Source organism: Cataglyphis hispanica, chromosome 1 (genome assembly GCF_021464435.1).
Source record: "Cataglyphis hispanica isolate Lineage 1 chromosome 1, ULB_Chis1_1.0, whole genome shotgun sequence".
In the NCBI taxonomy this organism is placed as follows: domain Eukaryota; kingdom Metazoa; phylum Arthropoda; class Insecta; order Hymenoptera; family Formicidae; genus Cataglyphis; species Cataglyphis hispanica.
Window position 1 is genome coordinate 2,431,744 of NC_065954.1, and position 25,228 is coordinate 2,456,971.

Consider the following 25,228-nt stretch of genomic DNA (forward strand, 5'->3'; position numbering starts at 1 on the left):
TTTTTGCTGCCCTCTTGCGGGATAAATTGTTAAGAATCGTATTCTGCCATTTTCACCAGACTGAACTGATGATTATTGGAGGATTTTGTTGGCGCCAACGAGATAGCCAATGATTTTGTTTTTTTGAAGTGTGTAAATAAGCCTTGAGATTCCTACATCTTCATTGCAGCTTTATTGTGTTTTATACGTATTATACACGTGATAACAATAATATTATATATAATTTTTGGCAGAGCAACAAAAAACAGGTTTTATTTTATTGATATAACTTCAATGAGATATATCTTATTCACACATTTGTAGGTAGTATATCTTCCCTTTTTTGGATTTTTAATATTTTATATATATTTATTTATATTTTACAAAAAAAGTTTTTAATATCTTTTATGGTATTACTATGCTGAATATTTTCTTTGAAAAATTAAAAATTATGTTTGTTCTTTTTATGAGAATATATTTATCGTTTTATCGATTTTGATTGGTTTACTAGAATCTAATAAACCAAATATTCGGCTTAGAACATTTATTGCAGCTACATTCTTGGCTTCCTGGATTGTTTGACCAAATCCTAAAATATATATATAATATATAAAAGGAACAGAGATAAATAATATTAAATGCATAAATGAAATATATTAAATAAAATAACACGATCCATTAGCACTTACCTGAACCTAAAAATTTTTTGTCAGAATACATTGCTACATGATATGCAGCTAAAAGCGTATTTTGTCCTGTTTGTCCAATAAGTCTCGGTTCCACGGGTGATCTATTTTGTTTCTGTAGGACATCGTTTAAAATTTCGAGTGGTTCAGTTGGATTCCAGATTTCTGTTAAATCTTTCTCAACTAGTATTACAATTAGAAAATCCTTAACAAAATTTGCTGCATGATTTGCATCTACACTTTCTGCGAGCGCCGCAACAAGTGCAAGAAATGTGTCAGCTAAAGTTTTCTCTGTTATTGGATGTTCCTAAAATATGAATTGAGAAATGATAAATTAAAAATGATTTCTTGACTTTTTAGATTTATCAAATACATAATTTTTGTTAACAGATCATGCATTAAATTAATATAAAGAAAATTCATACTTATTGGATATTTACTTACTTCAGTTAAAATAATATCTTTAGTACCAATATGAAAAGCAGCCTTGGCAAGATTTTCTTCAGAGAAAAGATAATCATGTAATGAACTGGAATATAATCTTATTTTATTATTTAATGTATGTACAAAATTTATCTTTAATTTAAACTTGAATCATACATACATTATAACGTTCTCAGGCGCGTGAGGTAAAACTTGAGTTAAATAGTTTTGTACAATTTCTGAAGTAAGTTTTTCGCCTTTCATAATAAGATCGGTGTTATCTTGTATATCAAGCTTAGGATCTTCTATTCCTATTTCTCTCTGTCGTTGCTCTTCTCGAATTACATATGATCTATGAGTGAAAGCTTGTTCCAATTTTTCGAGATTGAAATCTTCAGATAATCTTTTATTAAATGCATAAATCTCTGCAGATCTATTCCAATCTAGGAAGGTGTTGCGCTTTGGTTTTTGTTCAGGTAACTTCTTCTTACGATTAGTTATTTCTATTTGCGTTGCAGCTACCCATCTTTTTATACCTCTCTGTCCTGCACATAAAATTATATTATAAACTTTATATAACAAAATCTCACAATTCTATTCATTTCTCAACGAGATCGTGTAAGAAGTGAAGTACGAAGTTGAATGTGTTGTAAAAAATCTAACCTTCGTAATTTAAGGAGCGCACTCCTTTATTTAGGATAATAGTTTTAACACACGAACGTAAGACGTTCATATTAGAATGATAATTTATGTAAATTGTTTTAGAGGAAAATGTTCACAACTGTCAGTTCTATCTCCAGATATTTCGAACCGAATAATTTACAACTTAACAGTCTATTCATTCAGATTATAAACACACGAACTTGGCAGCACGATTTCACTTGAGCTTTCCTATCAAAAGTACGTGGCAAATTATTCTTCTTTCATATTTTATTCGATCTTTCAAGCCGCATGAATTTCCGCGTGATTAGCAATTTTTTTTAACAAAATTTTATATTTACAATAAAATATATTAAAAAAATACACAGCGCCAACAGGCATGAACGAAAATTCAAATTCATTTATCATACTCCGTTGTATGACTATCTACGATCGATAACTCGTATTATCTTCGAAATAATTATTTCTAAAGATATCCGTTAGGTAGCGCTTACACGATTTTCTCCACAATCTCGCGCGAGTTTCTTTTTTTTTTGTTTCTCTTGGACGATCTCTCTGGACTCTGGACCTGGACCACAAAAGAGCGGTCGGATCGGGATGCTGCATAAACGCGGCAACTGTGGCAGTAATTGACAGCTGCCGAAAAGCGGCGGCGGTCGGGCGTGAGTGCGCGGTCGCGAGAGGCGCGCGATTGGGGTGAAAAATCGGCGCGAATATCGTACGTGATATCAACGCAAAAGTTTCGAATCGCCGGGAGTGATAGCTGCGGAGACAATCATCGACCGTCCTCATCGAATCGGATCTGATTCTCTCGGCGTCTTTCAACGATTTGCCCTGCTGGACACGAGAGAGAAAGAGATACCTTTTTAAAGGCCCGGGCATGTTTACAATTCCACGCGCATTTCTCGAGAGAGGTTTGTTTCCTTGATCTTTTTTACAAGTTTGTATTACTTGAAGTATAAGGAAAGAGATCCCGCGATTTACGCTGATTAAAATAATTTTTGGCTTATCGTTAATTGCAAAAGAATCGATCTTCGAAATAGATTTAAATTTAAAATTGCAAAGTTTAAATTGGATTCTCATCGCATTTTTCATGCTTTACAACAAAATTTTGTATGAAGAAAAATGGGGTGAAATGGAAGAAACTTCTGTTAGTGAGAACGTGCTGGTTTAATTTGAGTTTTTGAAAGTACACAACTTAACTTTCTATTCATTAAACATAAAATTAGAATTAAATAACATTATTATTTATTATTAATTATTTGATTTTTAATTTTCACTAGAAGCTTCCATATTGAAAATTTTGCAATTATACAATTTTGAAAATTATACAGAAAACAAAACAGCGTTTTTATGTTTGCTTTTTTGAGTTTCTATATATTGTCAATTGGATTATATTAATTGTAAAAGTAAAGTGTATGTATGTGTATTTTTATAGGAGAAGATACTACAATAGGAAAAGGGATACTTTTTCGATTTGTTTAAAATCTGATCATCATAAGAGGAGAAAAATTATAATAGACAGTGAGCTCTAAGAAGAACACACAATCTTGTTTTTGATGGTAGTAAAAACGGTGCAAGTGAGACGAAAATCTGCTGAAGAACGTGAACCCTCGTTCATAAGAACTTTGGTTTCTGTTCAGTCTCCCAGATATGTGCCCGACGGCGCGAGGACATGCCCCTTTCTGTCAACGCGTTGAACGACTTTTGGTAAGCTACCTTTTATTCGCAATTGAGAACAGCTGGATGGACAAACGACTTTGTCCGTTTTAAGTCGTTTTAAGTCCATCAATCATAAATTCTGTTTGTTTATGCTTATTTTAACATTCCTGAAAAATCATTTGACTAAATAAATTTGTAATTGTAATGATAAACGTCAAAATTAATATATTTTTATTTATTTTATAATTTCGTTCTTTTTCCTCTGTCATTTTCTATAAAAAATCTGAAAATACGCATCTGCTTTAATTTAAATGCGAAAAATTCAATTGATTATCGCTTTCAAAAATATTAAAACAAAACTAATTAGAATTCTCATTGGGTCTCTATCATTGTTAAAGATACAGAAAAGTACAATTAAAATATAACTATATAAGAAATATAATTTTTAGCCAAGTGTTTATTCGATTGAATGTATGAAACAGAATTTTACAGTAGTATAGTATTAGAAAGTCATTCTCTTCAAGTCATTCTCTTTGCTCTTATGTCTTTTAAATTTTACTTAATATTTAGATAATGCTTATGGGATCTTGAAACGTGAACCGTTAGGACCGTTAAAGCACGGTCCCGTCAATATTTACTTTAAGCTATATTAAACCTTATATTTTAATATCTCTTTTTCTTTTGTAACATGGAAAAATTTGGGAAGCCAGTTAACTTTCGATCGAAATTAATAGACATCATTAGGAATCTATTTTTGTGTGTGTATGTATTTTGTTTATAAAAGATACAGTACTCGTAAAAGCAACGTGACGCCTACGAACATCAACGCCATAAGATCTCGCCATAAGATCGAATCAAATTCGATGATGCCGGTGAGATTATATCAGGTGTCACGTGACGTTTGTGAAGAGAGAAAAAAAGGAGAGAAAAACAGAGCGAAATATGTAAATTTCATTTGAGTAGAGGGACAAGATGAGCGCGGATTCTTGCGAGAGACGCTAGGAGGGATAGAGTGGAAGAAGAGGGGAAAACGAGAGAAGGAAAAAAAAAGCGCCATGGAGTGATGAACGAAAGAGGTGCGGAGGGAGGATATCGTGATGAAACGGGCGCGGGGAGAGGAGAGACAAAGAGAGAAAGAGAAAGAGAGAGCTCGCGCGATGTATAAGGTATATAGGCTTTAGTTTGGGCAGCCCTCTTGGAATGCGGCGGTCGCTTACACCACGTCGCGTATATATACATACATACACGTGTATTCAATGCCGCGTGTAGGTACCTACATACGGGTTTCAACGCCGCGTCAAGAGTATCATGCACCCCGATCGTATTTTCGCCCGCACCCACGCATTCTCAGCTGTATCGGACGAATCTTTAAATCCTTTGTAATCCTATATTTTTATTTGTGTATCATACAATATTTTATTACTTTTGTTCTATTGTTTTGTAAAAATTATCAGTGAGAATTTATCATTTTATAATGAAATATTTTTTTTTTTCAAACAAATATGGTATTTTTTCGAGAATTGTTTAACATTCAGGTTATTTTTTTTTTGCAAAATCATTTAACGGTTGATACTGATTTTTTTCTGACAAATGATAAGCTTATGCCGGGCACAACTTTATATCTGTATACACACCCGCTCGTTTCCATATATATGTGTATATGTGTGTATATGTATCCAGCCGATCAGTTAGAAAGATGTGTGTGAGATCAGTCGGGGGTCAGTTAAATGTATCCTTCAGGATACAATGTCATTTTTGGCGGGTGCGTTTACTTTAAATCAGCTACTTCAGAGACTCGTACGTTATTAAATAAGTCATCGAAATGAGAATATATATTAAACTATGTAATCTATATATTTATGTTCAACCTATTGGTCTTTCAAGAAGTGTAAGCGATACATATCAAGATTTTACAAAAAATGTTTCCCGTCTTGTGTAAAATAGACGATATCAGCAACTCCTATTTCTTTTTTAAATAAAAAGAATAAAATTTACGATTAATATATCAAGATTAACACACACAGTTAATATTTTTGTCTGAACTTTTAAGATAAGAACGTTCTTAGGACAGTTCTTTTTCACTTTGCATTAATTTTTGACTAGAAAAAAATCTTTCTTTTTTACAATTTACATATAATTTTTATCAACAAAAAATTATCGGAAAAAAGAAATATTAGCTTTATATGATTGCCCTGTCATTTCAAGTTGGAGAACTGTCGTACTGATGAGATTCGGCGAATATTACATCGATAAAGATTCCCCGAAAGAGCAGCCGGGCACGTCAAGGGGTACGACGACGGGGTCCCCCTTCTTGAAACGCACGCTTAAGGAAGCACTTTGGAAGAATCTTGGCAGAGTAATTGCATATGAGAGTTCGTCAAAGCGAGCAACACGAGCACAAACATGATGCGCGGGGCGAGAATTCCGGGCCCCTGTATATTGAAACAACATTTCTCATCGGGGACCCTTGATCCCCCAAAACACTCTTTTTGAGTGAGAGATGCATCCACGATGATGCATTCGCAAAGCGGCTTTTATACGCTCGTTTATCTGACCCGGTAAATCCGTCTGAGTTATATCGTAATTCAGGTCAAATATATTTTTGTCATTTATTTTCTTTTGTCCCGTATTCTTATAAGGATACATAATCGGTAGAGATTTTTCATAACGCGCGTAAAAATAGATTGTGGTATCTTTTGAGAAAGTAAAGCAGAAATATAATATAAGAAGTATTTAGTCAGTCGTATGTATGTATAAAAAGAAATAACCTTCTCTAGTCTTATTTATCTGAATACGTATTACAGGAAATATAAGTAATCTATATAATTTCTAAAATATCTCTATTCATTTTATAAATTTTTATAAGAGGTTTCACATACATTAATTGATGATTTACGAAATTAGCTTTCCAACTTTCTCTTCTTTTTGATCTGCTTCTTGCTTCTTTTGCGCTTTCTTTTTTTTCTGTATTAAAATGCATTTGAATAAGTAATAAAATTTTGGCAATAGAGTATGATTTTTATTATCGGTCTTATCTGATATTCTTTTTGTATCGTATGAATAAAGTCTGAATAGTTGTTTTCCTCAATGTGATAAGCATCTCAGCGGTTAATTACCCACCCACAATTATCCGGCTGCTCGTTAATGACCTTCGCGCTCGAGAAAGTTTCTCATAATTACTTTCTTTTATAGATTATCCTTGGTTAGATAGTTTTCTCATGCGAATTGTGTGGTGCAGTTTCTGCATTATCTCCTGCGACGTGTTTGTACAACATTTCCTTTCATTCGCCGAGTTTGGAAATGCATTTCACAATGTTCTTTCCTTCTTTAGTAACAAACAAACTCATTGCTCTCAATATTGGATGGACGATGAAATTTATCGTTGTAGCTAACTAGATCTGGTTAAACATGAATTGTTATATTGATAAAATGCAATGATAAAAAATGAAATAACAGAAGAACGAATAGAAATTGAAACAACATTATTCAGGATATGTTATAAATATCTATCTCGGTTTATATATATTATCTATCTCGGTTTACATATATTCAATGTCTTAACAAAATATTGAAAATGCAATACATATTTTTTATTGTAATTTTTAGTGATAAAAAAAATGCTTGTTACGTATAATTTGCAGATTTTCCGGCGGTGCTAGCTCCCGGGAATACCATGAATGTGGAACGGTCGACGATGGACGGCGGGCAACAGCCGCTCTTTCTAAGCGGCACTTCCGGCTGGGCCGGAAGTATCTCCGGTCCTCAACAGTCAACCGTACAAACCGCCGGCGCTCCGTCGGAGCATTATGGGGGACCACTCAGTCTGAGTATCTGCATATCCGATTCGGGTCATGAGATACTTCGTCCGAAGCCACGACGGTAAGCGCATTCCTCTTTGCTTCAAAGTTGAACGAGGCTGTCCTATCCGCGCGCGCGCGCATCTGTCAATCGTCAATCGACATCGATCTTAATGGAGATCTGATTAATGGTTGTCGGTCGAGTCGGTCCATCTGGCAATCTGCTAAAGTGCGATAAGGATTAATCGGACAAAATCGTCTAGACTTGAAGTTATATAATTTGAACATCGATGAAATTAGATATCTTTATTTATTATATTATATTATCATTTATGAACTGTTTTACTACAAAAAATATCAAAATTGCATATAATATTATGCAATATAATATTAAATCCAAAAATTAATTTTCTGATTTTTGCTTTTCATAAAAGCTTCTTCAGTTAACAAACTCATGCAATTTACGAATTGAATTATGTAATAATCTCTTTTTATTTTAAAATAATAAAAGAAAATTTGCTCTTTTTTGCATTAAAGATAACTGTCAGAGAGATTCAAAAGATTCAAAAGAGAAACGTTAAATGTTTCGGAACCTTTCGAGTATTTTTCAATGGTTGCAAGAAAAGAAAAAAAATTTTTTTGTTATTTGGATCAAACTCTATGGCTATAAAATATGAGAGGTAAGAAAATCTGAAAAAAGCATGCCTCGAGCACAAAGGATGTCCACTATAGAAATATTGTTGAAAAGCCGGAGAATTTAAAGCCGAGACTCTCGTAGACATCTCGGTTAACCTTTCGGGTCCTTGCACCTGCGGGCTGCGGGAATTCCTGAGTTTATTCGCGTGCCTCTACCGTTAAAGCGAAAAGGCAAAGTTAGTTGATAGTCGTTGTTGTTCGTTTACAACGTTTCTGCGAGATAATTTTAAATCTAAACCTACGAGTTCTCTAACATCATGCTCGACCCCACTTTCATCTCAGACTTTCATCTGACATACTTCAGTATCGTATCGCATATTACGGAAAAAGAGAATTAGAAATATTTGGTTCAACCTTTTTTTTCTTTTCTCTCTTTTTCTTTTCTCTTCTCGTTAATTAATTTCATAATATATTTGTGTTTATCAATTTTTTGTCAGATCTTTTTGCAGGATCGTAAAAAAAAAGTATCAGATTTCTTTTCCTGAGAAAATATGATTAATTAATTTATATATAACTAATTTAAAATTATTATTTTACGGATAATTATATACTCTCTCTCTCTCTCTCTCTCTAATAAAATAAAAAAATGTAATAGAATATACGATGAAAATAGATGATATTGTAATTATGTTTTATGGGATTACTTTGCACATTTTTGATATTGATTACGAGTTCACATGTATTCGCGATTGATGTAAAAATAATATAGTAATTGCAGCGAATATACAGCACACACATTCTCTATCAATGTATTTTATACCGTATAATTATCAGCATTTTTTCGACAATTTGAACATCCAAAGACAATTAAAGCGCGAGAAATGAAACATCGAGAACTGATTTCTGCTTCTAATAACATTCGCACTTTATATCATATTTTCGTAAATCCGATATTATCAGTTACAACGCCCATTTTTTTTTTTTGCGCGCATCGAATCGGTCGTTCCGATCGAGGATCGTTAAAATTTACGAGGCACATAATTACAACCGATCCGATTAACGATCCCGGGGGCAACGTTCGTCCTGTATGACATAGCTTATCTTTCCCTGTTATTTAGTTTCATCGACATCACTTTCGATCCCAGTCACGGGACCGAAAAATCTGCTCGGCATGCAGATAAGACACGGTTGAAATTTAAGAGCTCGTCTCTATATCGCTTCTGCCAATTTTATAAATTCGAAAACTCCTTCAGGAAGTTTACGTTCTTCTTTTTTATTTTACCGTTCTTCTGCAAAAGACACTGTGTTGCGAAAGAAGCTGAATGCCACACGATGGGGGATGGAACTGGGTGTAAATAAGACGTTTCGCCAGGACAAGAATTTTATACATTCTCAGAGATCTTTGATCCGTCGACTACTATTGTAATCATGTTCCACGCGAAACTTTTACTCTCGCTATGCGCATCTCATTTCATTCAATCGTTCGATTCATTTTCTCGGCGGCGGCGAATTAGGATGAAATAGAAATTAATCTGGTACTTCATCCATAATAGACGCACGCGCGATCGTGCGAAAAGAGAGCTCGCTTTTAATTAGTTATCCGAAAGTCGGAAACTCTGACGGGAAAACGTGGCGATGCATCTGGGAACGCGGCTCGCGATTAAAGATGCGCGTGAGGGGAAACCTGCTCGATGCAGATATTCAGGTTAACATGGCTCTTTCCGCCTCACCTTCCTCGTTCTTTCATAGCGTCGATCTTAATTAGCTTTTATTATTTGCATTATCTTGCTATGCGTAGGATTCTGTACTGGTGTGTCATTGATATAGTTGCGACTAGAAGTAAAGCACCTGGATAGACATAGAAATCGAATAGAACGAAAAAATATTTTGCGAGCTATCTTTTTACGCTTTTTTCTCATGGAATTTGCACTATTGTGTGAAAAAAAAAAAATATATATTTTTTTTAAGCTGCATAATAATGTGATTGAAAAAGTCTAAGAGACTCGAGCTATAAAGAATTTCGATTTTGTGAAAAATTTTAATATCTCGTACATTCACTCCATTCACAAGAACCGTTAGCCATCGAACACGGCAGGTTTCGTATCGGGATTTATTATTAGCCATGCTCCTACGCAATCGAGACTGTCAACGATTGTTATTAAAACCCGAACATGGAGCGCTATTAAATTTCGATCTTCGCCGAATCAAGTATCTCGTATGCGAGTAATTAATCGTACGAGCATTTTAATTTTTATATGGAGCAAAGGAAAAATATTTGCACTCGAAATGTAATTTGCAACATTATCATAACGGTCTCTCTCTTTCTTTTATAAGTGTAAAACAAATTAACGGTTGTCCGATTTTTATAAATGCGAATCATACAAAAACTCTCTTTACATGCGATCAGAAGGGCGTTGCAAGACTTCCGTTTGATGCTTCATGTAAAATGTATGTATATATACGCGCCACTATCGCGCGGGAAAGAACGAAAAAAATTATATATCATGCACATTCTAAAGAGGAGTTGCGATTTTCCCTTCTTTAACGTTGAATAACGACTGACGATAAACGCCTCGTATAGAAAAGCGAGAGAGAGAGAGAGCTCCTCGGAGAATATTTCGGCGGGCGGAGATTATTCGGGCGCAGACACGCTTCGGTAAATAATTTAATATCCTCGTGCACACACCGCCGCCTCCGCCGCCGCCCTTGACACCGGAGTTTCGCCCTCGTGAGCACGGACAATATCTGCCTTGAACTCTTCCTTCTGCCAAGTCCGAGAAACATATGTTGCAGATTTCGTCTGGCCATTCTTAAAAATTTTATTCATTCAGCAAATGTTATTCTACGATCAGAAACTATTTCTACATTACAGCTTTCTCGACTGGAATGTATTTTTGTCCGAAATTATATATTTAGATTTATTCAAATTTTAATTTGCTTTTATCGAGATTATTTTTGCGATTTTTTTTGCACGCTTTAAGCAGATGTATTTTATATATATATATATTTTTTTATTATTATTACTTTTATACTTGGAGATTAATGATCCTTTGTGCGATGAAGTTGATTTCGATAGATTCTCAACATGCGCTAAGAAATAGGTAGCGGTTTATCTGGGTAAAGCCGTCTTTCGCGTTAATTTACGGTAACTCAAGTTCAAGGCAGTCATTAGTTTTATAACTGACTTCTATTAAAGCTTAGTGTATAATTTGTATAATATTAAACAAAAATATATACGTGCATAAAAAAATTGCCACATATGAATATCCAAGAAACACAGTTATCTTACTCAAAATTTGAGAAAAGCATTTTTTATTCTTATATATTTGTTTTTGTAGTTTTTAAAGATATTTCATTCACATAACTTACTATATTAATTTTTTAATAACTAAACCAAAAAATTTTGCTTACCTAAAAAATATATTAAAAATTGAGTGATCGAGTCACAAACAGTTATAACTTAAAGCTACAAAATTTGCATGCGCATTTATATATATTTCTCATTAAAGTTTATAGTGCAACTTACAACAAAATATATTCAACAAAAAAATATACATATATAGAAAAAGTGTCATATGTGAAAAATATTATCTGATTAAAATTTTACATAAATAAATTTTATGTAAATTTTTATTGATTTATTGCTGTAATAATAATAGAAAATATTTTATTTCGTACATTTAACTTACCTATTCGCAATTATCAATTTTGACACGTGAATCGTCTCGTAAGTATTTATGATAGCGGGGCACCATTGCAGCGGGAGTCTCTATCTCTTTCTCTCGAACGAACGAACGAGTGTGCGCTATAATGATCCACGCGGAAATAATTCCGCGACGCATACATTTCCCAGACGTGTATATTAGCTGCCGTATAATTCTAATGGCGACGCTTTTAACGCTGACCTACTTCGCTTCCTGTTTTCTGCGAGAGGCACCTCGCGTTTACCTGCACGAGTTTAATTACTATGAGGAACCTCTCCTGGGAATCTTCCTCGCGCCGTGCCGCGGTAAAAGAATACCGGAAGGAATCAACAACGGCGCGGGGTACTCAACCTTCTTCGCGTCGATCGTGTGGACAGATTTCGCGATACGAAAGGTTACGATACCGGTATGAGACACAGGCGTAAGATGTTATTAAAACATCTTTATAATACTTGCTGTCTATCTGGAAGTCGGAATCATCTTTGAGAAACTGTTGCATTTGATACACTATTCAATTCAACTTGTAATAATATATATAAAATGTGTTTGTAGGCGTATTTTTTTCTTCCCTATACATCTTTGTATATACCAGGAAAATTAATTGGAACAATAATTTTTGCATTCTTTTTTAGAAAAAAAGATGATATTTCGAAAAATGCGAATATTATCTATATAAATGTATAAACTTATATATATATATATAATATATATATATATATATATATATAATATTATATATTTATAATCTAATTGCAATTTTACTTAAAAAAAAAACAAAAAAAAACAAGGATTATTTTTCTTATTATGTTTTCATTATTATTTTTATTATTTTTCTAACATAAACAGATAGAAAGCAAAAATGAATATATATAAACATATATTTCATATGTATTCCTTTATTATATATATTTTTATATATGTGATTACTATTATATATATGATTGCATATAGACTTTTCTTTTCCTTGGAGAGTAGAAACTTTATTATCTCCATTAATAAGAAACACTAATAGAAAAAAAATAAAAAGAAGACTAAAAATATTCTTAATTATTCAAATTGTCGGATAACGGAACAATTATCTTTCTGTTATTGAACGTTTATTACATATTACATATTTTGAAGATTTTTTCATAAGCTCAATGAATGTGGGAATGTATTTTATAATATTGATTCACATAAAATATTGACTGAATCACTCACAAGTTAGCAAAAAAAAAAAAAAGTTGATGGGGACAGAGAATTAAAACTTATGAATCAAATTTATAATTTCTTAGATACATTTTAAATATGAAATTATATCTGAAAGATGTGAGAATGTCATGAATTTCGAACTTGATTCATAGTTTCGAACGCGTCATACACGTATAAGGTGAGAAAAAAAAAAGCGACAATACGATATCAAAAGCGATGTCAGAGTCCGTCACGGACGCTGATCGGGACGATGTGATTTGAGTACACGGTCATAGGAAGTGGGATGGTCGCCGGAAGTTCTCCCCCGAAACATATGGTGGAGGTTTTCTCTCTCTCTCTCTCTTTCTCTATGTAAAGACACATACTCGTTTGTGTTCTCCCGTTTCCTGCGCGGCTGGCCGGTGAAAAGAGCACGGTAGTAGTTTACAAGTGGCGGCCGGCCACTTACGCACGCCGCGACCGCGCGTGATAAGCTCTCTGTTACGCTGATAGAAGCAGATCACGCGCGAGATTCGCGCCCGCGCGTGTTTAGACTGCCGTGCGGTGCGTTCAGTTTTGTAAAATTCAAAATGTTATCTGGAATATATGTATAATTTTGATGTCATATCCGTGTCATACAAGTGATTTTACATAATTACGCAGGGTGTCTATTTTCTGGAAAAGTATGGAAATCCTGGAATGTTCAGAAATTTTTTGTATAGCTAAAAAAAAAAAATAAGGAGATTCTCGTGGAATTTTATTGGAAATTTACAAAATTAAAAAAAAATCTATTTTTGATAATTTTATATTCAAGTAATCGGCAAGCGAATTATAGTGTCGAAAATATATTATAGATTAATATCGATCTCTGTTTATATATTTAATGTCTTAAAATATTGAATATGCAGGACATATTATCTTTATTGAAATTTTTAGTGATAAAAAATTTAAAATGTTATGCAAAGGAAAAACGTTTATTTTATCGAAAGCTATTTAATTGTTTTTTTAGTACGTTTGTAAATTTAGCATTTGAAAAACTTAAATAAAACTTAAAACTCTGTTTTTTCTTCGTATGATTGAAAAACATTAAAAAAACGCATATAATAAAAAACTTATTTCAGACAGATGTATAAAAAAATCTTTAAAATATTCTCTTTACTTAAAATTTTGAACAAAAATAGCAGGAAGGTCAGGGAATCTTTTTACAAGATTAGACACTTCGTTATGAATTGTATAATTATATTGCCGCAGTCAAAATTGCCAATTAATTCAGACAACCTCGGCCTCGAGTGTCTCCGACGTTGGACAATAGTGAGCGCGAATATTTCCCCGAGCGTCATTTCCACGTCTTTTTTTTTTCAACAAACGCCGCGCGAGAAGCCTCTCATTTTCCCGTGATATCATAGTTACGCGCGACGGAACAAAGAGCGGCGGGCGGGGGATACGGTACGGTGAAGGTAGGAAAGTGATACGGATATCTCTTCTTTTCTCCCTGACGCTGCTATAGGGAAGCGCACGCGTTTCACCTGTTTCGCCGATGCACAGGAAGCCGTAGACGCATCTTCGTCTCAGTCGCGTGTTTACATTGAGAGCAGTATGATGACTGCTGTGTCAATGTAGCGGAAAAAGAGTAATGTTGTAATTACGGTTCGTTCACCTCGATATTCATATCGTTTTGGTTTTTCTTTTTCTTTCTTTTGTAAAAAAGTTTGCGGTAATTTCCGTGAAATTAATTTTACATCATCGTTATTAAAAATAATTTGGGAAGAACAATTAAATTTGTATATGAGTGCTGTCGACTGTAGGCGAAGTGAATTTCGCAATTATTAACAAATATAGCGATGATCTGTTTGGTTGATGAAACATCTTTGTTGCGTCTGCGTCACGATGAATCAGTGAGATGATTCCATGGTGAGTTTCCGCGTAAAACTGGAGCAATGAATGTGTTATCATCGGATGTGAAACCAACATCCGGCGGCTCCATGAGGAAAAGCTGCAACAAAGTCTAATGGATTGCTCCAGATTCTAGTGAATTGAACAGCAGTCGACGAGAATAAGAACAATCGCGAGGAGCAAAGATCTGAATAATAAAACATTAATCTGTAATTTTTTTGATCGGAAATAAAATCGACGAATTGGAACAAAAAAAGGTTAAAAAACGAGCTGAGAAAGAAATCGTGTTTTAAAAATATTTCGCATTTATCCGCATTTTTCGAATATTTTTATATTGTTATTTTTTTAGTGTGTCTACTTTCTGATCAAACATAGAAAACTTCAAATTGTCAGGGATTGATTTTATTATATCTGGAAAAATCAGGAAAAATCCTATAAAATTGTATTGAAATTGTATTTGGGAAATTAAATTTTTTTTTTTTATAATTTAGATTTTTGTAAACAGTTAATTCGCTAATAAGCTAAATTGAGAATTATGTGTTTAAAATATATATAGTCAATATCTTAACAAAATATTGAAATTTTTCCTTTACATAAATAAAAAGCATTAAAAACACATACAATAAAAAAAAACTTATTTTAGAAAGTTGCACGAAAAAATCTTCAAAATATTCCCTTTACCTGGAATTTTGAATAAAAATACCTGGATGATCAGGGAATTTTTTTATAAGATTTGAATAGACATTTTGTTTTAGTACGCGATGAATAAAACTGTATTAGTGAAACGTATATAATTAAATTGAAAGTTAATTCAGAATATTATCGGCGAAATCGAACTCCTTATTCGCGCTTTCGAATTTTACGCGCGCCTGTTGATAGACAAGAAAATTCTGTTGCTTTATCGATGGCATTTAAAATAGCCAGAATGATCTGTCGTGAATGACATGCCGTTCACGAGACGAGCACAGTGCACCGAGGACTGTAGGTGCATATTGTGTCGCGAGTTGAAGGGCTGCAAAATGAGCGCGAACGAGATTCAGCAGCAGATCGGCAACGAGTGCACTAACTTTATCCTGCGACGTGCCATGCCCTTCTCGTCGAAGGCCCCCGTGTTTGTCCGAGGAGAACGGCAGGAAGTCGTTACGAAGTGCGACGATTACGAGAGGAGCTCGACCTTGGAGGATCGAAGTCGCCGTTGCGGCGGCGATCAGGTCATAAACGATGGTCATGACTCGAAGATGGGAAAGGATGTCGGTCACAAGACGGTCATCTATTTCGGCGATTCGAATCCGAGACGGAGAGAGGACAGAGCGAGACAGCAACCATCGCCGGAAGCGACGTCGAGATGCATGAACGAGGATCCCGAGGCTTCGTCGTTGCGATCGCGTAACGACGAGATTCTCGGCGACTCGATGGACCAAGATGATGAGAAGAGCGATGCCGGACGACGAGATTCCGCGACGGAGAACGGCGATCCCAAGGTCGTGCACGAGATCGTGGTGAACGTCAGCCCTAGCAGGGAAGACGTGCTGAGGATAGAGGAGGACGAGAGCCAGCTGGAGGACTATTGGTCCTTGCCGGGGGACACGAGTGGGTTCAAGGCGGACTGGAGCTTCGTGCAGCAGTGGCGGCTGAGAGGGTAAATTTACGCTCGTGCTCTCGCACACTTATCGCCGTTGAAGGGAGAAAGAGTGGATATTGCCTTTCGGCGAGTCGGGATTCCTTCTTTCATTGCGTCCCCTCGCGATATAATGTATTATTTCTGCAGATCATGTGTTTACTGCTCCGTTACCACTTTATGTTAGCGAAGGAAACTAATTAGCCTAATAATATTTTATTTTTGAGATACAAATTTTGTTACGAACAAAATAATTTTAATATTGAGAGAGAATATAATATTTCATTAAATTTTTCAATATTTAATTTTTAAACATTAAATTTATAATATTATAACTTACACATATATAATTAATAATATTATATATTAATTATATTATATAATAATATAATATAATAATTATATAAACATGTCATCGACTTTAAACAGCATTCTGTGCATATTTATATGTAATTCATAAGCGAATGACACATCACGATTGGATAGTTTGAAACTCTTATCTTCACGTTCGTTTAATTTTTTGCTCGCGGATGATGGACGTCTATTCCAACATGAAACATCATCATTGCGCTCTGTTTCAAATCGATATCATCGTAATGGGAGACGTGCGTGTAAATCGTCGTATTAAGGCGCTTTGAATCAGCATTACGCGAGTTGTTTTAAGACTGCAATCTCGCCGATTTATTTTTCTTCGTACAAACGATCCGTTCTTCTCGCTCTCCGAGGAAATCCAGATGATGCGTTGCTAATGCTCGAATTCCGACGTTGATGCCTTCCGAAGTCCATAATAAGGGCATTCGAGTTTAATGCCTTGAAAATAATTTCACCATTTATCTTCTTTAAAATTCTTTTTTTGCAGACTAACTGTCACTTTTTTTATTTTAAGCACGAGATAATGTTTTTTTGTAAGTGAACAACCAACGCTTTCAATAAGATATAATAGTATAATAAAATAAAAATGTATAATGCACTTCTGTGTTAAATTACAAACGGAAAAAATCCTTGAGATACACAACTAGTTGTACAAAATCTTTTTTCTTTAAACTATATATATATATATATATATATATATATATATATATATATATAATAGAATATATCTTTTGTAATTTGAAATTGCATATTGTGAAATTCTCATAATATAAAAATGAACTCGTTATTTTATTTATTTATAATAATACAAAATCAATGATTCATTTTTCTATTGCCGGATTAAGTTTATTAGTTTTGCTTAATTGGCGATAGTATATTGCTTGGATAATCGTGGAATTTAGATTGATCCATTCTCGAAATAGTCGTGTATCTAAAAATGCAGGGAGCGGATTAAATGGCCGCACATTTTTCATATAATCGTATGCCATAACCGGGAATTGATTTGTTTGATACGCTACCTGCATTGCTGCGTTTTCCGCGAATTTCTCTCGTATCTCTCGGATACCGCGAGCATATGACTTGCGCAATGCAACCTTAATGTTGGATTTGAAAGTTGTCGAACCCATGTCCCCCTCGGCATCGATATTGACCAACAATAGCGCGATCGAATATAATAACGTTCATTTGAGGATTTCGAAACGCTCGCATATCGTATTTTTATAGTTGCACCTTATAGGCGAGAAATGGCGCGTACCTTTAACTCGATTTAATTACGCGAGCCGACATGTTGTTGACCTAAATAATTTGCCAATCGTGATAATTGTTCGTGCGTTTCTGATAAAGTGTTGCGTTTTCCCTGAGCCCTTTCGATACTGTACTTTTGTTGAAATATGCGAAATAATTATATGTATATCGTGATATTTTAAAATATAGGTTGTCTACTTTCTGGAAAAATATGGAAAATCTGAAATATATTCTCAGAGATTTTTTTTTTATACTTGGAAAAATCAGAGAATTCTCATAAATTGATGAATCTAAAAATCTGAATGTGCGAAAAATATGAATTTTGCTGAAAATATTTGATGAAACGTGAGCACTGTTTCTTCGCAATTTTCCGCCGCGAGCGAAATGAATTTTTGCACAAAAATGTCTTGTACATCAGTGGCATATCGCAGGGCGAAAAGAAACCTTTCTGAAGTTACATCGTTACAACGGTTCATAAGTAACGTGAGTTTCATTACGGGAAGATGAGCACAGTTCCGTTTATTCGTGGATAGCTTATTTCTCAAACGTCTCGAGAAATAAGCCATAGAAATCGGACGCGGCGTGAACATGTTAGACTTATGATATTTTCGAGAGTATAACTTGTACAGGGAGAGAGAGAGAGAGAGAGAGAGAGAGAGAGAGAGAGAGATAAATTCTTTTTTTCACGGAATGTGTCTGTCTTGTATGCGATATTATACACTTCCTCATGGGGGATAAGGAGATAAATCACTCGAAAGCAAGCCAGAATTATTCCTTCGATAATTAAGGAGGTGCCGACCTACCCGACAGGATATCGCGTATCATTTGAGAGAAACCTATATACTGAGTGATTCTAGAACATGCTCGCCACAAACTATGACGAGGATATTTTTTTTTGTTTAAATCGGAGTCGATTTCTCTTGAATATAAAAATTTGATTTTTTAACAATATCTTAATACAAATAACTTGATCGAATTAAAAAAATATATTTTGATAAAATAAATTTTTATTAAATATTAGAATATATATCAAAGAGAATTGTTATTTAATTTTATTGCGGAGATTTGGTGAAAAAGTTTTTATCTCATTCATAAAAATGACCATCTTAATATTTTCGTTGAAAAAAAAAATATGAATATCAAGGAAGTACAAACATGTATCTATGTATATCTGAAAATTTCATGATACTAGTGTCAAAAGATTTTATTTTTCTCGCCCACACAAAACATGTTCGACGATATTTCACCTGTACTTCTGAGAAAATCAACGCGTACATTCGTTTATGTTAGTTTCGTTTATTTATTCTCTCATAGTATAATAATGTATTTACTGAGAGGATTTATGATTAAAAATATCCGAGACATCTAATCGAGCGCGCGAACATAATCTTACTATGTTCTTATGCAAAGTAAGCAGGAATTCCTTTCTGTGAGACAAGAAATATGTTCTTCTCGTCTCACGTTGGATATAAATTAATCTTACAAGCTTTCAGTCAGTTTGTTATTGCATATCACATCATTCGAATATCGTACATACTTATGAAAGATTTATAAAGCTTTTAACGAAATAATGCTCTACTTACACAACATAATTGATATTATAATATTTCTCAACTTTAATACATTTAATAACAATTTTTTAAAATATAAGTATAAAGTATAAAATATAAAGTAAAAAAATAAAAGTAAAATATATAAAAATAATAAATTACAAAAAATATATAATAAATATATATAAATAATAAATCATGTGTCAAACTAATCAAAATTCTTTTATAGGCCAGGTGGTAGCAATAGCCGTGAGATATTTTGTCCTCCTTACTCTAAAGATTTCACTGAGAATTCACCCAAAAACGGAGTCCACGACATAGTCCACATGATACCAGAAAGGGATACGGATAACGTGGCATTAACACCGACCCCGCAACAACACCCACGTTATTCCCAACATCATCATCTCAGTTTACACGAGCTCCGTGCACTTCAGGTACATAAAAATATTTCTATGATAAAAGCGTTAAAAAGCTCCACGGATATGTGTCTGATTTCTAATATTTTTCTGATATTTTATTATTATATTACGCATTTTTTTCTTACGCTCTCTATGCGCGTGTTAAAAAGATTGCCAAATTTTTGCAGAGGCGGCCAGAATGTACCGGTAACAGCTCTTCCGATGAAAATCGATCTTCCGGACACGCGAGCATGTCGGACACCGGTGGTCACACAAGCAGCAGCTCACCGCCACATCGTCACCACAAGACTCACAGTCCTCAGCAACTAAACGCCGTACCCGAGGACGATCGACTCTCGGCGTCGGTTACTCAAAGGAACGGCAAAAGATCCGGCCAAAATCGCAATCGACATAGAGCTACTCCTGCTAAGGTTTCAATAACGTTGCTCGTATAAATATTAGTCAAAGATAACTTAAATTTTTTATCAATTTTCTGCTTCTCTCTTGTATTGTCTCTAGAAAAAAAAACAGAAAATCAGTTAAATTTCAGTTAGAATTATATAACATAAAGATATGTTGAAAAATATTATAGACATTGCCTGGGTAATGCCGCATCATTTCATCTTTTATTCTGGTTACAGTTGCAGGTACCATGGTCGGGTTCCGGTTTGGAGGATATAAAGCTGGCGATTCAACAACTGACGATGCGTTCACACAAATCTTCGTCGACGTATTCATCGTTAAGCGGCTCGGAAAGCTCAGAACCGGCGGTGAGGAGGCTGATGCGACACTCCAGTTTGGAGACAATCAACACCAATGTGACCAGCGCCGACGAGTTCGTCTGGGTGGACTCTCACAATCGTTTGGTGGAATTGCAGCAATTACCGTGGACCCACCACGACGTGCTGCGCGTGCTTCAAAATGGTCGCACGAGAGAGCACATGGAGCAGGTTTCGATGGAGACGATCCCGCGACTCTCCTATCTACTGCAACGCGCCCTAGTCAGGATCGGTCGTGAGACTCAGAGACTGGCAAAACCCATAGGTCTCTGCAGCAAACAGGAGGTGTACAGCGCCTTCAAGATCGTGCTCTGTCCGGCTCTAGCGGATTCCTGCACCAAGGTACGCTAAAAGGATAATATTGTTAATATTATAATAATAATTTGATTGCAAAACGTTCAACTAAACGTTGTCATCTGGTATTTGACAGGCTTGTCTTCGAGCCGCTGCGATGTTCGCTGTATCTGGCGATCAGCTGAAACAATCGAAAGCCTCCCGTTCGGGGTTGCAATTGCCTGTCGGACGTTTTTTACGCTGGATGTCTGATGTGAAACTCGGTCGAATGGTCCACGAATATGCCGCGATATATCTCACGGCCGGAATTGAGAATCTTCTAGAGGAGATACTGTTGCAATGCGTGCCGACTGAGCCGCATACGACACTCACGGCGACGATGCTGGAACACGCTATAGCCAACAGCGGCGACTTATGGGGCTTGTTGCAGCCGTATGCGCATCTGAACGCTGGTCGAACAGCATCAGGTTTGTTATCTTATTCTTTGATAAAAAAAGAATACTCTGCTAACGTTCAACAATTACACGTAAGAATAAATTTATTAATTTTATTTATCTCTCGGCAGATGCTTAATTTTCATCTTATTTATTTATTGAATCTCTAATTAGAACTAGGCACTAATTGTGTTGATACAAAAATAGAAAAATATATAATAGATATATAATACTTTTTATCGCAGGCGCTCTCGCGATGCCTCGTTGGGCAAGCGTAAGTTCCTTGAACTCGTCATCGTCATCGCGTAGCGGGCGAGACGTGGTCCAATCGGCTTTGGAACCATCGCTGCTTACGACATGTGTGGGCTCGATGTCGGAATTAGTCGATTTGATTTCCAAGGTAGCACAAGCGGGACATTGCCCTATACCGCTAACAATGAAAGCGTTACATGCCTTGTTTTATTACATGAGATGCTCACAGGTATAGGAGATTTTTTTCGAGAGATTTAAAATTAAAAATTGCGCTATTGATTTAATTTAAACATATTGCTTAAGCTCGAACACGGTGAACGTGGATCTGGAATACAAGAATTGGCATACGAACGAGCCTATGTGGTATTGCCACCGTTAGTGGAATGGCTGCGGGTAGCTGCAGCGCACGCAGAGCATAGACATGGTCTTGTTGTGGACCAAGATGACATCAATCAAGCTGCCCGGTTACTATTGCCCGGCGTGGATTGTCCCGTTCGACCGATAAGGTCAGTTAGACGGCGCAACTTTTTATTGTTGAGTAATTATAGAGTAAATAATTAGGGATATACAGACTCATCCCAATTTTACGATTAGTCTTGTTGATTCTGAAATCTCCACCATCCAAGTTATCTGATAACTTTTTTCAAATCTATATACCTCTATATGCAGTTCTGAGGAGATCGCAGTATGCTCGAAGCGCATCGACGACACGGAGTACGTCCGGCTGCTGACGTTAGACATGGCCTTTAAAATGTTGATTAGCGGTCGAACGGATCTCATAACCCAGGCGATGCCGCTGTTGCCTTCAACGAAGATTAATACAGTAAACGACGCCGGATTCACGGCTCTGATGCTAGCGTGTATCAACGGTGACGAAACAGCTGCGACGGTCCTACTGGACGCCGGGGCAGATTTAAATATTGAGAGCCCGTCACCGACAACGAATTCGTCAGTGAACACGCCTTCCAAGATGCCACAAACTTCTTCCACCGGTGCACTAAATGCTAGAAGTCCCATCAATCAGTCAATGATGATGACGCCAACTGGAAAAACAATGTCGAACACGAATATAACGACCGCTAATAGTTCGGGTAATTCCAACGGGATTGTCCCGGGCAATGTATGCTACGCGCAAACCGCCTTCAATGCGGAAACGCAACATTGGACAGCTCTAACTTATGTGGCTCTGTTGGGACATTGTAACATCGCAAGGATATTGTTGGAGAGAGGTGCCGCAGTAGAAGGTGGCGCGAAACTCAGCGAGGACAAATGCACGGTCACACCTCTGCAGGCAGCCACGGCATCAGGCAACAATGAGATGGTGGCCTTACTTTTGGCGCATGGTGCGCAACCATTCTTGTCCACCTTGATCAAAGATTCGTTTTCCTACTCGGGTTCCGCGCAACGTGGTTGTTACAGGTAACAGTTATTTTAGTTATGCAGTCGAATTATAAGTTTATTGAAATTTCGTTGAACGGTAATCGATAATTTTTAAGGAGAAATTTTAATAAAAATACAAATCTGTATTAAAATGTCAAGATAAACACGTTAGATTAAAATGTATTAATATATACTAAAAATTTTAATTTTGTATTCTCGATAAAAAGCGCAATATCGGTGGCAACGGCGCATGGCCAAAGAAGCTGTCTTCATCAATTGTTATCACATCCATTAAACTTCTCAGCCAAACGTGGAGAGAAGGAGATATTATCTTTGGAAGAGATATTAGCAGAAGGTAATGCCGGCACTAATTCTCAACAACAGATTGCTGAAGGGAGGGGAGCTCGTAGAGAAGGCAAAGAACCAGTATTTAATAAGATACAAACGAAGGCACTGCAAGAAGCGATGTATCATAGCGCGGAAAGCAATCATTTAGGTAAAACAATATAATTCTTAAGAATTCATAATATAATATAAAGTATTGAAGAAAGTTTTTATATATTTTATATTTTCATATAATTACATATGTTAAATATAATTATACTTATTACGATTTCATAGATATCACCATGGAGCTTCGTGGGCTAAATGTAGGCTGGACATTGCATTGTTGGATGCACAGTCTCGCGACGGCTCACGAAATGCGACTGGACTCGGTTATAGATCAACTACTTCAAGACTTTCTTCAAGTCTGCCCGGACGATTATTCTACGCAATTCGTTCAGGAGTGTCTGCCACTTTTATTTAATATTTTTAGATATAGCAAGGTATATAAAAAAAAAAGTTGCTTGCATATAATTATTGTTGACTTTAAGATTAATTATAAATATACATTATATGTACTTTATATACGCATTGATGCAATTTAAATCATTTGTATTGTTTTTGCAGAAAGAAGGCACGACGCTCTTGCTCGCTGATATATTTTGCACATGCTTCGGCTGGGAACCGATCAAGCCAATTAGAGATACCACTCTGTCGAGCGGATCGAGAATCGATCCAAAGTTTGTGAATAATCCCGAGTTAAGTGACGTACAATTTAGAGTCGAAGGCCGCGTTTTCTATGGTCATAAGATTGTATTAGTTACATCTTCTCCGAGGTTCAGAAATATGTTAAGCTCAAAATTATGCGAAGGCAATCCTCCCATTGTGCAGATTAACGACATAAGATATCACATATTCCAGGTACACAATTGTTTCTTATAATAGTATTTCTCAGCAAATTAAACGTTATTGACGTTAATTGACGATAATTAAAAGATTTATATATTTTAAGTAACTAATGAATATTTTATTAAAGACGAAGTGAAAGGATTGTCCTCAGAGATGTATTTCGGTTTCAGATGGTCATGGAATTTCTTTATCACGGCGGTTGCGCCACTTTAGAAGTTAATCAAAGTGATGTCCTAGAATTAATGGCGGCGGCCAATTTCTTTCAACTCGATGGCTTGCTCAGATACTGTGAAGCACAGTGTTCCACAATGGTGGATCTTGACAATATCGTTTCTATGTATATTCACGCAAAGGTATATTTTTATAACATTATATATATTATATTCCCGTAGAGAAACTAAAAATCGCTTAATACTTGAGACTATCGTTTAACGGACTATAAATTATTAGGTATATAACGCCGCACAGCTCTTGGAATACTGTCAAGGATTTCTATTACAAAATATGATGGCCCTTCTGACGTACGATGATTCAGTTAAGCGTTTGTTGTTCGCAAAAAAGTTACCGAATCACGATGTTCTCGCGGGCTTATTGCTCACACTGCAGTCGCGAATAAAGGTCAGGCGATCTCAACAACAAAATAAGATAAAAGCTTAGATGATTGTTCCTGCAGTTAGAAATAAGTAAGTATATAATTGAAAATAAGCATAAAATGAGTGCGCACAATTTAAATCTCATTTTCAAGTTGCAAGAGCTGATATGTCAAAGTAAAAAAAAGAAAAGAAAAACTATATGGCTTGTTTTAAAAAAACAGATATAATTTTAAGTATTCTGAGATAAAAATAAATATTGTTATATTCTAAAAGAACATGTATAAAAAAAGTCTCATTATATTACGACGATTTTAAATACCGTAATTTTAAATTGTTAGAAGAACAAATTTATATATGTACTGTAATATAATATTATGAAACATATGCATATGTTATAAGTAATAAGAATAATATTAGATTCTTACGAGAATCGCTGCCTTTTATAAAATATCTTGTAAATAACCTAG

General features: G+C 35.3%; 2 protein-coding genes across 5 annotated transcripts; one reads left to right on the top strand and one right to left on the bottom strand.

Moving 5' to 3' along the window:
• Positions 1–307: 307 nt before the first annotated feature.
• On the bottom strand, positions 308–2,138 carry LOC126848137 (39S ribosomal protein L44, mitochondrial). 2 transcript variants are annotated; one of them, XM_050588766.1, is made up of 5 exons: positions 1,752–2,136; positions 1,270–1,633; positions 1,110–1,194; positions 669–972; positions 308–568 (listed from the first exon to the last, which is right to left on the bottom strand). In XM_050588766.1, the coding sequence occupies exons 1-5, from the start codon at positions 1,819–1,821 to the stop codon at positions 444–446; spliced, it is 948 nt and encodes a 315-aa protein (XP_050444723.1). In that variant the 5' UTR covers positions 1,822–2,136; the 3' UTR covers positions 308–443. The 2 variants fall into 2 exon arrangements, with proteins under 2 accessions (XP_050444723.1, XP_050444731.1); XM_050588774.1 differs by having other exon boundaries at positions 353–548; positions 1,752–2,138.
• A 144-nt stretch (positions 2,139–2,282) lies between these two features.
• LOC126859530 (ankyrin repeat and BTB/POZ domain-containing protein BTBD11) lies at positions 2,283–25,019 on the top strand. Of its 3 annotated transcripts, XM_050610946.1 has the most exons (16): positions 2,283–2,662; positions 3,187–3,310; positions 3,392–3,458; positions 7,052–7,289; positions 19,625–19,832; positions 19,985–20,227; positions 20,438–20,917; positions 21,006–21,336; positions 21,549–21,784; positions 21,859–22,061; positions 22,225–22,974; positions 23,163–23,431; positions 23,557–23,762; positions 23,887–24,180; positions 24,339–24,521; positions 24,619–25,019. In XM_050610946.1, exons 4-16 carry the CDS (start codon positions 7,084–7,086, stop codon positions 24,823–24,825), a joined length of 3,816 nt encoding a protein of 1,271 aa, XP_050466903.1. In that variant the 5' UTR covers positions 2,283–2,662; positions 3,187–3,310; positions 3,392–3,458; positions 7,052–7,083; the 3' UTR covers positions 24,826–25,019. The 3 variants fall into 3 exon arrangements, with proteins under 3 accessions (XP_050466903.1, XP_050466894.1, XP_050466886.1); XM_050610937.1 differs by having other exon boundaries at positions 3,187–3,458; XM_050610929.1 differs by lacking the exons at positions 2,283–2,662; positions 3,187–3,310; positions 3,392–3,458; positions 7,052–7,289 and adding an exon at positions 15,366–16,249.
• Positions 25,020–25,228: the final 209 nt, after the last annotated feature.

Excerpts from the sequence above, each read along its gene's own strand:
- LOC126848137 (XM_050588766.1), bottom strand. The coding sequence starts at position 1,821 with ATGAACGTCTTACGTTCGTGTGTTAAAACTATTATCCTAAATAAAGGA. Across the intron at positions 1,634-1,751 it reads GCGCTCCTTAAATTACGAAG|GACAGAGAGGTATAAAAAGA; the intron begins GTTAGATTTTTT and ends TTTTATGTGCAG. Across the intron at positions 1,195-1,269 it reads GCGCCTGAGAACGTTATAAT|TTCATTACATGATTATCTTT; the intron begins GTATGTATGATT and ends ATTATATTCCAG.
- LOC126859530 (XM_050610929.1), top strand. The coding sequence starts at position 15,555 with ATGCCGTTCACGAGACGAGCACAGTGCACCGAGGACTGTAGGTGCATA. Across the intron at positions 22,062-22,224 it reads TGTCCCGTTCGACCGATAAG|TTCTGAGGAGATCGCAGTAT; the intron begins GTCAGTTAGACG and ends CTCTATATGCAG. Across the intron at positions 22,975-23,162 it reads GCGCAACGTGGTTGTTACAG|CGCAATATCGGTGGCAACGG; the intron begins GTAACAGTTATT and ends CTCGATAAAAAG.